The sequence below is a fragment of the Pongo abelii genome, chromosome 4 (genome assembly GCF_028885655.2).
Source record: "Pongo abelii isolate AG06213 chromosome 4, NHGRI_mPonAbe1-v2.0_pri, whole genome shotgun sequence".
Taxonomy (NCBI): Eukaryota; Metazoa; Chordata; class Mammalia; order Primates; family Hominidae; genus Pongo; species Pongo abelii.
Window position 1 is genome coordinate 39,622,584 of NC_071989.2, and position 16,932 is coordinate 39,639,515.

Here is a 16,932-nt window from a genome sequence, read left to right on the forward strand (position 1 = left end):
TGAAATAGATCAGATGGTAATTTACTCACAGTCCTATTTCATGGATTTCCACTTTCTCTTCATTGTTGTGACAATCCAGAATGTATTATAGCTAACATTTTCTCCACTTCAGACTGGTATGTTTTATAGCTTGCCTCTAATGTCAACTCAAAGCAGGTAGAATAAGCTGATGGTACCACATGATATTCTGCCACTCCAGTTTATTGAAATGAGTAAATTTATAGCTTTATTTGCATACAGAAAAGTGCATGAGAAAATAAGTGTGTACAAAACAGTTGTGTGGCTGATCATGACTTTCAAAAATTCAACTACCTAGAAATAGTTACTTCCAGTTTAGCACATTTAGGTATTTGGACATTTAAAGTACTATTTCAAGTCTGTGTTTATAGTGACTGAGTAGGAAGCCGATAGAAAATTATGCCATATATGATCAACTGTTACCATTAAACATAAAACCACAGGACTTTCTACTTGGGGCTAATCAATAGAGGGTCATGTGGCCCGTCTTGTTTAGCTTCTGAGCATCACCCTCTTCTTCCCCCTCAAGGTAACATTGGATGTGGTTGATTAACTCCCACAAGAACCTGAGCATTAAGGGTCAAGAGACAACATTAAAAACTCAACATAAACAAAACAAAACAAAACTTATTTTGACAATAATAAACCCTTCAGAACTGTGCTCACAACAGGACTGAAAATGAACTGGGAACGTTTCCAAGTTGTGAGGAGAAAAATATTGCAGACATTAGATTTTCAATGGTAACCCCAAACATTTGTTCTACAGCTTTTTCCTCCCATCTTCCTACTAACGGCGATGAGATTGTGGCTGCAAGAAAGTTTTCCAGTTACTTGATAAAGGCCTAGTATGACCCCAAATAAGCACCTAATGTGTTTGGCACAATCACATTTAGCTTTGTGATATGTTGCTCTTCAAAATAGAGTCCTTTGTTGCTGAGTTGAGTTCAATTTCTCTTGAACATTAACTGCTCTTCTGGAACTTCAGCTCAAGAGAATGGCCTCCTCTTCCACAGGAAGGATATAGGTTGTGCCCATTTGCAACTCTTGTTCTTGGGACTAGCAATTACTGAGAATGCATAGAGGCTCCAGATCTGCCTGTGAATCATTAGATGTTTTTTGTTTGTTTGTTTGTTTGGTTTTTTTTTTTTTTTTTTTTTTTTTGCCCTGTGAGAGTCTGTTGCTTGTGAAAGGGTGGTAATGCTACTTGAACCCAGGAGCAAAACTGACTGAAAAAAGAATCAGAAAGAAAAGGAGAGGAGAGATGAATAATGTTCTTCCCTCATTTGCAATAGCTAGCAAGAGATGGGAGAAAAGCACAATCTTGGTTGGCCTTGGGGGAAATTGATCTTCAGAAAGAAGAGAAGCTATCTCTTTAAAAAGGTCCTTAAGTGGTTAGATTCCAAAGTGTCTAAGGAGAAGCTGTAGTTGCTTCAATTTTACTTTAGAAACTCTGTGTAACTTATGGTCTGAAGCAAGATTTCTTTTAAGAAGGTGCCTTGTTCTATAACCTTTAGGTTTTATGCTCTGAAACAGAACCCCCGAACAACTTTGAACAATAAGGATTTGAAAATTTATTCAAAACAGTATGATATGAAGGGATGTGGTGGCTGCATCTCCCAACCAGAGGGTAGAAGGCAGGTGTTCTAGAAAGTTCCAGGGACACAATAGGCAGGGTTCAGTAGGGAAACTACTGTACTTCATTTACACTTAAGCTAGAGAGTTTAGGATCTTAATTTATTTAAAGCCGTAGATTCAGTTTAGCTTTAACCTAGACAGAAAGTGAAAAGCATTTTACAAGTAGAAGAGGCAATGAGAAATAAGGCAACAGATAATATGTCAAAGCTGGAACAAGGGCAGAAATCAGAACATGTCTGGCTATCAGCTTTGTTTTTGACTACTAAGGCCAACCTTTTTATTCCTCTGGATGGTCTGCAGACCAAGTTCCTAGAGAGGTATGGAGAAGAAAGAAACTTGTGGTTAGAATTTTTGAACTGAATATCAATGTATTAAATATCAAGTCACTATTAAAGATGTCAGTAATAGTATCTCCTAGGGCTGATGTGAGGATTGATGAGGATGATAAATGTAGAGCATCTAATAAAATGATTAGCGCAAGTGCTCAACAATGTTAGTTATTTTATCCCATGAGAGTTCCCCTTACCCAATCTATTGATGTAGCAGGTTGACCTAAACTATCCTTCCTTCATGACCTAAAGAAGGAAGGACCTCCAAAGAGAAGTCTAGTTCATTCAATTTAGTCCATACAATCAATCTTGACTCCGAGTGTAGTTTACTCCTTCTATTGGTTTGGGTATATCTCCCCTTGAATGGAAGGTGAGAATGATCTCTGGTAAGACTTCTAGCTCTTAAATATCTACTTACTGCTTTATTACCTTTAGAATCACCTGCACTCTTGTTAAAAGGAAGCATTTCCTTGGCACCAAAGAGAAATTCCTTAGGGCTGCGGTAGGACCCAGGAATTTGCATTTTTAATGATTTACCCAGTTCTCTGAAGCAGTTTATGGAAAAGTACTGTGGGAAACACAGTCATTGTAGAACTGGAGTTGAGGGAAATGATCTAGATGCCTATAAGCTCAATCTTATTGTTCTCGCCACATTTAAGATATCTATCTATTAAAAATAATTACATTCTAGATGAGCCAAATCACAGTTTAGTAGTCCTGTTTGGATGAGACAAGATTGGAAAAAAAATGGGCTTGGTTTTTTTTTGTTGTTGTTGTTGTTGTTTTTCATTATTTCTATTGTTCTACCCCTACCAGCTGGCCTACCTGCTGTAAAATGGGGAGAGCGTTCCTTTCCCTACTAAATTCAGTCTTTTGAGATCAGAATAAAGTTGCTGTCACCGTCTGTTGAGAAGAGTTACACTGAGCCCTCCCAGGATTTCAGCTGAGGGTGATTCTACCTAATCACTTATCTAAGATAAAGTTCATGAGACAGAAGAATCAACCTTCAGACTCATTTTGAGCTCCTACTGCCTATGAAGGAGATCTTTAATAGTTGTTAAAACTTTCAGATTTAATACCATCAGACTCTTTCAGACTAACTTTGAGATTGCTCACAGAGTAATAAATGGTAGAGGAGTAATGATCATAATCTGTTTTGCTGACTTGGTGGCTTCAGAAGGTCTTTGGAATCTGAACCCTTTATAGGAAACCAAATTATTACTAGGTTGTTTTGCAACCACTTCAATATGAAAGTAAAAAAGTTAGAAACCTGTGATGTGTTGTTTTGAGTTTTACTTCCCACACAGAACTGAAAAACCAAAAACATGGGATAAGATAAAAATCCACATCCCCAAGGGTATATTACTATTTTTTGATGTGTTTAGGAATTCTATTCTTAAGTGCCCAGCCTAGTCATTATTGAATGATCTCAGTAGAGATTTTCATGTTGATTACTCCCTAAATTATAGATATTTACCCTCTTCTCAATTCTAAAATTAAAATTTCACTCTTTATTCCATGTCACCTTTCTCACAAAAACCCCTGAGATAGGCTTATTAGGATCTTCTACTTACATAATTTAGGCAAAAGGATTTCCAAATGGATCCCTATACATCTCAGAAGATACGGGTTGAGGAGAAGCCACCTAAGAAGATAAAATCATCTAGTCAATAAATACAGTTAAAGTCATAAGAAAAAAAATTTGCAATGAAGACTTCCAAAATTCTTTTAAAAATCACTTATGTCGTAGGCCAATCGGCCGATCAAACATCATATAGGGCTTACAGTGATTTGTTTTCATTTGCTTGCAGATAGCAGTGTATATTATTTACGTGAAAATCAAGGTTCAGATGCATTTCATTTGCCTCCCCCAAATGGGAAGTATTATTTTCATAAGCTATAGAAATATTGTTGGAAAATTAAGAATTTAAATTTTTGAAAGGTTTTCAAGACAGTATTTTGGCTCAATTTTCTCCCGAAATGCTTTCATGGGTCAGGTTAAGTGAGATATGAAGGATGTTTTCTATGTGATATTATTTCTCAAATTCAGAAGATAATAGTTCTTGTGCAAATAATCTTTCTCCAGTTTAAATGAATGTTTATACTGTGAAGGTTCTTGGTGACAAATCTTAGCTAAACATGTTTTACCATCAAAAAGCTATTATAGCCAGGTGCGGTGGCTCATGACTGTAATCCCAGCACTGAGGGAGGCCAAGGCAGATGGATCACTTAAGGTCAGGAGTTTGAGACCAGTCTGGCCAACATGGCGAGACCCCATCTCTACAAAAAAAATACAAAAATTAGCCAGGTGTGGTGGCACCTGCCTATAGTCCCACCTACTCAGGAGGCTGAGGCAGGAGAATCACTTGAACCCAGGAAGCGGAGGTTGCAGTGAGCCGAGATTGCACCACTACACTCCAGCCTGGCCAACAGAGTAAGACTCCGTCTTAAAAAAAAAAAAAAAAAGCCATTATAAAAGCAAGGTTAATTCAGGAGGCTGGAGCTCTATGTGGCTTGTACTTTGGAGAACAGCTTCTAGTAGCTCATACTTACAGAGGCTTGTGATGAACCAAAAGAATCTTTAAAGAAAGGGTTCTCAAATGCATTGTCAGTAGATTTGGTAACTGGCAGGGAAACTTGTCTGGGAGCTGGCTTTGGTGGTTCTAGAAGGCAAAAAATCCAGGCAATCAGTAGACAAGCTTTCCCCAAATATAGGCCAGTCCCCTAGTCAGCTTATCTTTGAAATTTAGTCCTATACTTTTGAAATTTACATCAGTGGAACAAAAATCAACACCAAATACTAGGTATCCCAATAATTATTATCTTTCTCGGAAGAGAAAGCCATGCATATTTATCTGAAGTGGAAGAGATTCAGAATCCCCTCATTTTAAGCCATGGGACATGGATGACGCCTTATTACACAGCCCCCCAAGAGTCACCAGTCATCACATTTCAATAGCTCATGGCAGCCCTTTTAAGGTTTATCACTAGAGGGCAGCATTGGATCAGTCCTCAGAAATGACTAGGGTAAATAGTTATCACCAAAAGGTAAACGGTTAAGTTGTCTCCGTAACCCTTGATTACCAACAGAAGCAAGAGCAAAGCTGTTGGTGGGCGGGAGAGGGTTCATTTGGCGAACTCATTTAGGTCCATGTGGCAGTGGAGATAGTTGTTGGAACAGTAGGCAGAGTGGTGAGTGGCTTACCATTGATCTTGTTCAATAGTTGATTAGCATCAAAGTCATCATGGTCTGCATTCTCCTGAGGAATGCCAACCTTGCTGTTGAAATAACTGGAAAAGGCACTCAAAGTCCCAGAAGAAGTCTGCTCTCCCTTCCGCGCGGGCACAGCAGGTGGCTGCCGCAGTTGGAAATCCTTAAACATCTCTTTCACATCCTTGATTTCTTTATCCCCAAGTGGGTCTAAGGCAGTGAAGGCATCACTGGAGATGTCCTTGGGAGGGCCAGCTCTGGGAGGTGGCTGAGGAGGAGTGACCAGGAGAGAGGAGTGCATGGACGGGGGCTGAGTGGACACAGCAGGAGCTGGAAAAATATTGCTCTGAAAAGGATTCCCCAAAGTGCTTGTTGTTGACCAAGCACTGGGTGCCACAGATGCAGAAGGGCCCCAGACAACAGGCACTGGAGGGGGAGTTGAGGCTGCAAAGGGTGAAGGCTGGTTCCAACCTGAAACAGCTGGACTTGTACCAAAAATGACGGGCTGACCAAAACCTGAAGGTTGACCACCCATCATGGCTCCCGGAGCCATTGAAGGGGATTGATTGAAGACCAAAGATGCTGTGTTCCATGGTCCTGCCTGAGGGAGTGTGACAGTTACACCACCTGAAGTAAGAGGAAGAAAAATACTTATCAGGAGCGAAGCTTGAAGAAGATTCTTGAATTTCAGAGAGCACAACTCTCTGGAAAGCCTCTATGCAGCTAACACCTTCATCAAGCCCTGAGGCTGATATGGGAAGAATAAAGACCCTGACAGATTAATCACTATAAAAGTTAGCCAGCTAATACTGTATAGTGAGCATTCAAATGCTGGTTGCATTTGGAGGCCCATGTTCTTCCACCATGTCTTTTTAACTTTCCTCATTAGAAGGGTAATACAGTCCATAAGTACCTACTCATCAAAAAAATAAGCCCTTATCATACAGACACTAGTTGTCTGATACAGCTCAAACAACTAGAACAGAGCCTGTTAATAGCAGGAACTTATTTAAGTGAATATATTTTTATGCACAAACCATGCTGATTATGATGTAGTTAATTAAGATAATCCATTGTACTCTCTGAGTCACGGATTTGATCTTTTCATTTGGCAACTGGCTCATGTCTGGAGTCTTATGGAAATCAGCAATCACATATGTGCACAAGACCTCAACATGCTTGCATCCTGAAGAAACCATTTCAAAGTTTCTTCACTTTTTAATGCTGTCAAGGCTGATACAGCTATATACATAAAGGGAAGATAAAGTTTGGCCAATGCCAAGATAGTTTTAGACGTTTATATATAAAAATGGAAGAAAGGATGTTATCCTAGGAGGACTGTTTCAAATAAAAGTGCTTCCTGCCATGTGCCACTCACTAAACCTTGCCAGAAGTTAGAACAGAGAATTTAAAAGAGGAGAGAGAACAATGGGAAACAAAAATCTTTCAAGGTAACTAATGGCCTGTGTTGGGGCATCTGATCTTTGTGGTGAATGGCTCCATCTCCTACGACCTTGCTATGTCATCAGGAATTCGTTAAATTGCCAGAATCCCGGCCTCTCCAATGATGGCCTCTGATTCTTGAGAGGCTCGATCCCTACATCTTGTTCTAATATACAGGGCACTGTCTTTCCTGCCTCTTTCCAAGTGCATTAATGATTCAGCTAAACTGTCACTGCTAAGAAGGAAACCTAAATTCAGCCTCATATCTATTAGTGGGTGATGCTTCGCTCTTGAAATCTACTTGCTTTGAGATTTGGTGCACGACATTCTTTAGTTATGAAAGTTTTCTTCAGACCTGGGTTAGGGATGTTTATGTTTCCAAGAGAGAATACTTTGAAAATGGTATTTAGGAGTGATGGAGCATGAGATTGTATCTTCGAGCTTCTTAGTCTGAGACATTGGTATTACCTGGCTCCATTCTCATCATGCATGCTGGCCATCTGGCCATGGGCACACATGGTGTACTCACAGAGTGGTGGGTTTCAGAACAGGCCATTTCACTTAATCAGCATGCTTTTTGGAGGTGAGGAAACTGGGTGCAAGAATATTAATTAAAATTGGGAAGGTCACAGTCTGGGATGGTAGAAACTGAAAATCAGGCACACTGGCTCTAAATCCGGCACCCCATTCTCCTGTTCTGCTTCCTTGGCAGCAAGGCATGGGGCAATTTTAATTTTCAAATGCCATGTTAATTCAAATACTTATTTCACGGATACAGAAATTAGACTTCATTTTCACTGAAGAATATACTCCTTTCATAACAAATCAAGAGAAAAGTTATATTCTACAATACAGGCTCTAAAAATGGGTTTAGCTTGAACAAAGTTGTTGCTCGCATTTTAAAACACATTCAATTAAATTGTATTAACAGAAGCCAGATCACTTGCTGATAATTTCCACTAGTTAGATGTGCAAAAAGGAGGGTAGAATTTTATCATCTTTCATGTTGGACAACCTGTCTTCACTTAGGAAAATATCATATTAGTGAGAATAGTATTTGTAAAAGAGAAAAATATTAGGGCTGGGCACAGTGGCTTACACCTGTAATCCCAGCACTTTGGGAGGCCAAAGTGGGAGGATCACTTGAGGCCAGGAGTTCAGAACCAACCTGGTCAACTTGGTGAAACCGTGTCTCTACTAACATACAAAAATTGGCTGAGTGTGGTGGCGCATGCCTGTAATCCCAGCTACTAGAGAGGCTGAAGCACTTAAACTTGGGAGGCAGAGGTTGCAGTGAGCTGAGACAGCACCGCTGCACTCCAGCTTGGGTGACAGAGTGAGACTCTGTCTAAAAAAAAAAAAAAAGGAGAGAAAAATATTACATTTGTCAGGAATTCAAGGCTTTCCCAGTATATACTCATACCAGTCTTCATTCCTACCCACCAAATCCCCACATTGTGTTTCAACACATTGAACACATTGAACACATTGACAAAGTAGGGGCAAGGAATAAGGAAAAAGGGGACATGGGTATAGAACATTAATTTTATTACCTTCTGAAGCTAGATTAAAATACAAGCAAGTTGAATCTGAGGGCTCAGCTTTCTACAATACCCTCTCCCCACCCCCAGTTCTCCAGGGGAGACAGTCCCCCAGCTGGGTCTAGCGGAAGCCAGACCTACAACCTTCCATGGTTTGGCTGAGGATCCCTGCTAGTGGACAGGGACTATACTGTAGAGCTCAGTTTGAGTCCCATGTCCAAACTTGGAACAATCATCAGTATTCTGCAGTTGTATACCCCAAGGCCTCAACAGGGGCACCTAGCCAAAAAGCTTCACTTCGTCTGAATAAATAAACAGTTATAGGGTCCAGCTGTATTTTCAGGCTGACTTGTTAAATATTGGCTGCAAAAATTCTTAAGGGCATTGATATTAGATACAAAGCTCTGTGATGTGATCTCGCTGCAGACATTGCATTGCAAGTACTCTGGTCTTCTGTGAGGGAAGGGTACCAACCAGCTCCACTTGGGGGTGCAAGGAAAAGAGCAACGCAGAAAGGGGGAAGCCCCCACGAGACATGAAGTCTTTAGAGAGAGCCTCTTGATGGGGTAAATGTGAGCAGAGACCTGGGACAAGCTGGCTTTTCATACCCTCATGGATTTCTCCACTCAGCAGTTGAGTAACAGTCCTCCTCTGGCCACCCTATTCTAGATATGATTAAACAGATTTCTTGTAAAAGAACCAAACTATTTTTCTTTGTAGGAAAACAACAGAGACAGAGAGGAAAACAAAACAAAGATCCTGATGACTGACTGCAGGAGGCAGAGAAAGCCAGGATCCCTGGTCAGATTTTACCAAAGGAGAGGAGAGTCCTTCCTCGTCTACAGTCCTCCACCTCCCAAGCCAGAGTCCATTTGGAGTTTGTAGAGGTGCCAAGAGCAGAAAAATAGAGTCCACAGCAGGACAGCAAAAACTATTGTCAGGGTTTCTGAAAACTGTACCATGGAGTCTGAACAGAACTATAGGCTATGGACTAAGAATAGCAAGGCCAGCCCTCAGTCAAGTGGACTTTCCCACTGTCCTACCACAGAGTGATCAGTGGCTCACACAAGCTAATGACACATTTAGGAATTAAGAGCATCAATGCATCCTAGGTGTCTGATAAAATTCCATCTCTCCCCTTATTTCTCTGCTTTTTTCAGCTTTGGCTTTCTAGGACTTATGTTCTAGCTTCAGTAAAACACTCAAGCTAGGCAAAATATTGGCAAGGAGCTCCTATGGCAGAAGCGCTCAGAGACTGATCAGGGTGTGTGCCTGATCTACCCTTACCATACACCTAGGAACACAGCTGGGCCCAGAACCTAGGACTTTCACTCTATGACTTATTCTTGCTTCAGACTTAACTTATATCCTTTTTGGGCATATATTCCTTCGAAGAGGGCTATATGTTGAAAGGACATAGGCCTTCGATCTATTATGGCAAAAGACATGGAAGACATGCATGTTGACAGACAAGCCTCTCTTATGTCAACCCTCTCTTATGTCAACCCTGTTTTGCTACTGAAGCTGGTCTGAGTTTAGAATCCCTTACAATTGTCTTTCAGGAAACCATGACCAGTTGGTTCAAGTAAGTACAATACTGAAAATGAATTTCTTGTCTCATGCTGCCTTGAGGAGCCAAATGTGAGTTACAAGTCAAGAATATCAAATGGGTGTGGGGTTGTATAGCAGAAGTGGGAGAAGGGCTCCCTGGGATGCTCAAATCTTATGCTGTAAAATCCTCTGGGAGTATGAAATGTCTTCCGATGCATCATCATTTTATGGGCAAAAGCAAAAGAGTCATACTTAATTTTATCTCTAGGCACCTACCTAGACCCACCAGGGGCCCCACTGGGGCAGGAGCACTTGTTTTGAAGAGATCCAGAGGGTTGGGCTGCAGGGCTGTAGGTTGTCCTGTGGGTGACGCCTGGCCTGAAGGTTCTGAGACGGGAGGAGCAAAGATGTCTGATGCAAGCAAGTCATTGGCTGAAGACTGACAGGACAGGGAGGGAGGGAGAAGCCTTAGTTACTCACTAACAGTGAAATACAGCTTCATTTTGTCTCCTACTCTATACCCCAATTTGAGAGCCACAAAAAGGAAAACTTTTTTCTTGACAGATGAACAACAACAACTACTACTACAGAAAAAGAGTCCTCCAAAAAAAGACACAGATTCCTACAACAGACGGATTTAGTGTCTGATACTACCTAGGGTTTGCAAAGTGAAATCTACCACACTCATTTACCCACTCATATCGGTCTGGTCTCATCAGCTAAATGCTTGAAGTTGGGGGAGCAAGTGTGTAAAAGGGGAAACTACCAATAAGCATCCTAAATATTTTTGTTCATTCCATTGGATTTTAAGTCAGTCTACATAGAAATCATAGGGTCTTAATCCAGGCAAGCCTGCATATTCTTAGGAGAGGTAAAAAAAGACACCTATGGGAACTGCATTTTAAATTGCTCTTAAATAAAGCTGAGATCATAGTGGTAATAGTAAATACATAAGCTTTTTCTAAGCTTATGTATTTAGTCAGTATTTAAAAGAGGAGATAAGCTCGAGAATTTTACACCACCACCATGGACACTGATGCAATATGGGTGTGCAGGGCATGTGTTAGTGTTAAGGAAGTACACAGGGAATCACAAGAACTTTCACCCTCCCAACCCAGAACATGATGATCAAACTTACCAGAGGTATAGAAGCATAGCAGCATTAAAAATGGAAAAACTTGTGTTTAGTTTAATCATAACTGACAAGACATGCACACGGAAAGCAGGCTGTGACAAACACTGCTGAGAAGCTTAAAAACGGTGGCAGTTAGAGGAAAGTACTCCTGGAGAACCAAAGTGCCTTATCCCACCTTCTATTTCACAGCCACACAGGAAACTACAAGAGCAGCAGGAAAGAGAGCTTGCATCACACCACCCTTTGGTACCGAACATGCACTCTGCTAATGGATATGTGGAGAAGACAATTCACCTTAGCAGTCCTTCTGCCTCTTCCTGGTTTGGTACTTTGTGGAGGTGGGATAATGGCTATGGAGTCATGTGGTGAGGACTGGACAGAGCTTTCCAAGTCCTGCTTTACGCCATTCTGTATGGATAGTCCTTTGGGAGGGCTTCCCACAAAAGGGTTCGGGGAGGATTTGACAGAGAAGCCGTTCTGTTCTCTTTGAGATACCCCATTTTGAGTTCTCACTGCTGGCTGGGTTTGCGAACTTGAAAAGGGCCATGGGCCTGCCTGAGCTTCCTGTTTGCCAGTCCGGTTAGAGATCTGGTCAAATTGCTGACCAAAGTAGTCAACATCACCATTCAGGGGCCCATTACTCAGTGGAGTAGACGAGCTACTCGAATTCTCTTTCTTCTGATCTGGAGATTTGAGAGAATCAAACGAAGAAGGTGTCGATTGGTCTGGCTGTGTGAAAGGATCGTCACGGAAAGGATCAGGATTAGGGGTGGGAAAGAAGTTGAGATTGGCAGAAAAGGCATTTTCAGGCAAGAAGGATGCCTGAGGCTTTGGTCGAGGAAGAGAACAGGAGGTGATGCCGTTTGTTAAGAATGGATTTTCTCTTAAAGAATTCTGATTGGTGTCGATTTCAGAGTTTAGATCCACTAACAGGATATCTTTGTTTTCCTATCACATTTGGAAAGAAAAAAAAAGAAAGTGTTAGTGCATGTTGTGACTTCAAATGAGAAAATTACATAAGATGACTAGGAGTATCAGAATTTCCATTTGAATTTGGTCTTGATAAATCGGTTGATCATTACCTCCTTCCATCAACCCCCGTAGTCCATTACTCCCTAGTATAGACTAGGTCCTTTCTATTCCTCCCCAATATCATGCGCTTTTATTTAAGTCTCAGCCTCATTAGGTGAAATCTTACTGTTGCTTACTTCATGTCTCTGCTCACCCTGGTTCACCCATACAGACTGGCTTAATTCATTATGAGCATTGTTTCAATTTGTGACTTTGAAAGTCTTAAAGGGAATTGATTGTGAGTCACTATAAATGATTATCAAAGTATGTTGAGCTTGAAAGTAAGTGATTTCAGAAGCTTATCTCAGCTTCCTACCTGATACACATACAGTCCTCTCTATTGCACCCCCAGAGTCATGTAGGATCATCTCTCTAAATGAGAAAATTCATCGACTAATACATTCATATTTTATAGTTCTGGCTATGATGAAATTTAAGATCAAATGCGTTTCTCTAAAATCGGTCCGGTTCTTTCCTCTAGAGGTGGGAGAGAGGCTTTTCTTTTATATCACGGGCTTCAGGTATGTCTCTTAATATTTAAGGCTCTTGCTGAAGCTGAAAATCAAGTAGGAGCTCATCCTCATCATCCCAGTCTCTCTTCTGGACTTACCCTTTTTGTCTATGTCCTCTGAAAGAGACACTCAATACTGATCTAATTTAGTCAATCACACATTAAGATCTCTTATTTGTACATCTTTTCATAACATTGCTTAGAGTTGCCTGTGTTGTGACAGTAATCTCATCTATTTAGTGGTTAAAGTCAACCAACAACTGATCTTTAATTTATATACAGTAATCCCTCCTTATCCTCAGGGAATATGTTCCAAGGCCCACAATGGATGTCTGAAATGGCACATAGTGCCAAAACCTATATACAGTATTTTTCTCATGTACATACACATGATAAAGTTTAATTTATCAATTAGGCACAATAAGAGATTAACAATAATAACTACTAATAAAATAGAACGATTATAACAATATGCTGTAATAAGTTATGTGAATGTGGTCCCTCTGTCTCTCTTCTCTCAAAATACCATATGGTACTGTACTCACTTATTTTCAGACCAAGGTTGACCACGGACTTAATTTCAGAAAGTGAAACTGCAGATAAAGGGGGACTATTGTACAAGGTAGAGACATGGGTTTAAGAGTTAATTTGACAGACATATTAAATATATAGCTCTACTAATTCTATCCCCTCTCTATCATTTCTCTGGTGTGTTAATTTTTTGGATTTTCAACTGTTTGATAAAAAATTCTCAGCTTAAAAGTAGTAAATTTGATGAATCCGACATGTCTTTATTCCAGTAGAAGACAGAATTATAACTCACCCTAGAACAGAACTTTCATACAGACATCACTGCCTTCTGCTTGACTATGATCCATTAAATACTTAACTATGCTACCCAGAGAAGAACATGAATGATAAAAAATGCCTTGCTGAAGTGGAAGTTATAGTAGTTATCTTGCATTACCCTGGGCAGAATACTAAATATTTTGATCATTGGGGAAAATAAACAACTTCGAGAGAATATAAAATTTGCAAACTAGTAAATACAAAAGGGTTCAAATAGAACTCCTTGGCTTTTAAAAGAAAAAAAAAATACCCAATTGTTTAGCAAGTTTAAGTCCTATTTCATGGCCACAAAAGAGACAGCAAAATCAGACCTAAGTGGTAATCTATCTTTTGGATTCCTTTACTGTGAGGCACAAAAATACAGTTTTTATAAGCCAAAGCCAGGCTTTCTCTTTATAAAAGAAGAATTTGTCACGAGAAAGAGCTTATAATTAAAAAAAAATTAATCAGAGAAATGGATTGGAAGAGCTATTAATCTAGGGATCTTTATACAATCAAAAGGTAGGATAAAATGTATTGCAAAAGCTTGTGATTTCAATATTTATTTATTTGTTTTGAGCCACCTCTGGTTAGAACAGTTGAGTGTTCACAGCTGGTAGAGTTCTCGTTTTCAAATACTTCAGAAGAAGTTCTTAGGACACCAAACAGGAGCCACAATGTTAGACTTCTGAATAGTCACCCTATAAGTAAAATGTATAAGGCTCTCCTCAGGCTGGGTTTGTTATTAATCCAAGATTAAAAGTGTAGTTCACAGACTACAACTGAGAGCCCAAAGACTCCTCATCCACCCCCTTGGTCAGAGCCTCATTCATTCTTTGTCGAACTGTCAACACTGCATCCAGTTGGCCACTGTTTGAGCACCTGAGCCTCAGGCACTGGAGACACGGCAATGGGTTACAGAACCTACTCGTAGGGAGCTCCAGTAAGTGGGCATAAATCCTGAGTTCCATAGCCTAGCTCTTCTCTGGGTGGCTAATCTCACCTAACCATTCCAGTTTGTCAGACTGAGGACTTCCCTACTCAAAGCCTTAAGTGGCTTACTGCTGCTCCCTATATTAAAACAAGCCTCCTTAGGCCAAATTTCCAAATGATCCACAGTAAGACCCACGTTGTTTCTAGCCCAACTATGATCTATTTTCCTACACACTTCAAAGACCCAACTCAAATTCAGATTCTTTACAAAGCTTTTAGCATTGATTTTTCTGTCTGCACTTGCTCTGTGCCCACCCATGTTATCTTATGGCATGTATACAAGGACATAAGTGACACTCGTGCTTTGTATCCTGATCCCATCCCTTGTACCAGATTTAATCTCCTTGATCATAGATCATGTCTTATATTCTTCCCATAGTAACTGTGCTTTCAAGTGGTTAAGTTGTTAAAGTTACAGAACATGGGTTTTTGTGTTTTTCTTTCTTTTCCTTTTTTGAGATGCAGTGTTGAAGGATAATGCTCAAGGGGCTTGCCAATAAAAATTCTGTTCTAGGGGATACCACATAGTTTGCAACATGAGCATTATTTGAAATTCATAAAACTTTTCTGTATAAATTTGAGGGGAGTGACAACCATCTAGGACCAATAATAAAGTATAGGTAATTTAGATTTCTTTCTCTCTTTACATATTTCAGAGCAATTGTTGAAAGAGTTGAATATTTTTAAACATGCTGGCTTTACCAAGTAGAGATAAATCTATTTTTGACCTATAACTATAGAGTCAATAGATAAGAACATGTCAAAACCTAACCAGCATATAATTAGATCTGTTAGCCTTCTTTTGGTTATCAGAGAGTATATATTTTGATGGTATTTATTACTTTATTGTTAGTTTAACTAAAACTTGAATTCCTATAAATAAAAAATTCTTAGACTTCATAAAGTCTAATAAAAATGAGACTGAAGATTATCCATGTTGTTTTCCATTTCCTTTTTTAGAACATTCTAGAAGTCTACAGAAGTAGATTATACAGGCAGTACTTCCTTGCCTATTCCAGTAGAATTCCACTTCATATCTTGAGTGCTTTGCTCTCTTTGAATATTACTTGTTTGAATGTCATTTATACTTGGGAAGTAAGGAGTTCAGATACTGATTTATTTTGGAGAAAGCATCACATCATTTGGAGGAGAGGGCAAAGTTGACTACAAATCAAAAGGACCTCACAGTTAGGATGGACCTGTCAGGATAATCTAGTCTAGTATTTTAAAAAGTTTATCCTCAGAACTATAACAAACATTATGAAGAATGAAAGGTTCTATAGGCAAGTGAGTTAGGGCTCGCTGCTAAAATGAATATTAAACAGGCTTCTCTCTTACAGGCATTTTAGAATGCTACCATGCATTGTGATACTCATATGGTTAGGGTCAGGGAAGAATGCATGAAGTCCCTGCTCCTCTGCATCTCATTTGACCTGAAAGTTTTATGCAGTGAGGATTCACAGGTCTCGAATTCTCTGCAGAAGTCTGAAGTGAGAATTTTACCCAGTCATTGATGTGTTGCTTGAACTCCTGTAACCTTGGTCACATAGGCTTCCATGATAATTTCCTGATACAAGAGTCCTTTCTAGACATTTCCCCCCATTATTCTAGACTAATTCTCTTTTTGTCTGTTTATTGCCTTCTCATATTTTATGTTCAAATCTAGAAACTCACTTCTGCAGAAGCATTACCTGAATCTCTGAACTAGATAAATACCCTGTAGTAACATCAATTACTAATGATGTGATTAGTTTTAATGTTGGTCTCCCTGCCAGAGAGTAAATTCCATGATGTCATTGATGTTGTGCATCTTACTGCTATGCCTTGCAAATAGCAGGTGCTCAGGAAACTGTTACATAAATAAAAGAAGTTGCAAGAAGTCATTCAAAATGTCATGGACATTTTCATTAGAGGTATGTTTTGGAAGGTCAGAAGACTTGGGCCTAAGTCTTGAATCTGGACCTCTTTCCTTTTTATTTTTTTTTCTTCTCCTTTTTTTTCCCTGAACCACCATTTTTTTTTTAATTTATAAAGGAAAATACTGTTCTGTTCTTACAGGGTTGTTACAGATCATTCAATATTGAGCAGACTGGATATTGTATACAATCCTAAGAGAATGGGCAGCTTTCTAACAAGGACAAGCTTTGGTGGAATATAACTGAGCCACTTGTTTGTTTTAAATCTTACTTCACACCACATTTATGCTGCTAAATTGCAACAGACAGAATGGAAAAGAAATGAAGAGGCCAGGAGGCTTTATGATTAACCATCTAACAATCATACTTTCTTCAAGTAGACTTATTCAAGGACTATTATTCAGCTCCTCCTTCTAATCCTAAGTGATATCAAGAAGGACTACATTGCTGACCTATTGTTCAGATTTAACCTGTAAGCAATATTAATATAACTGAATTAGTGTGGATAGGTTCCCATGGTGACTTAAGAGTCACATTTATTCTAAAAACCATTGACACTTCATTTGCAAAAATCAACAGTCACCTTCCAAGTTTCAATGAGATGCTTAAGATTTCTGGTTATTGCCAATTTGAGTTATAGATGTCATTTTATTACATTGCAAATTTAAAAACAAACACTTACTGTTGGACTATTTAGGTCAGGAGGTGTAGACATGTCCCCAAACAAATCCATCTGGTCAACACCCTTAA

The 16,932-nt window shown here is 39.5% G+C and overlaps 1 protein-coding gene across 5 annotated transcripts in view; it reads right to left on the reverse strand.

The window, feature by feature from the left end:
* Nucleotides 1-1,565: 1,565 nt before the first annotated feature.
* DAB2 (DAB adaptor protein 2) overlaps nucleotides 1,566-16,932 on the reverse strand; it is a 52,378-nt gene continuing 37,011 nt past the window's right edge. For 2 of the 5 annotated variants that reach the window (XM_009240646.4, XM_024246607.3), the window contains 7 exons: nucleotides 16,865-16,927; nucleotides 11,158-11,811; nucleotides 10,005-10,167; nucleotides 5,188-5,820; nucleotides 4,536-4,645; nucleotides 3,557-3,627; nucleotides 1,566-1,962 (listed from right to left, as the gene is read on the reverse strand). In XM_009240646.4, the coding sequence (XP_009238921.1) occupies nucleotides 3,562-3,627; nucleotides 4,536-4,645; nucleotides 5,188-5,820; nucleotides 10,005-10,167; nucleotides 11,158-11,811; nucleotides 16,865-16,927 (1,689 nt within the window). In that variant the 3' untranslated portion in view covers nucleotides 1,566-1,962; nucleotides 3,557-3,561. 5 annotated transcript variants of the gene reach the window in all.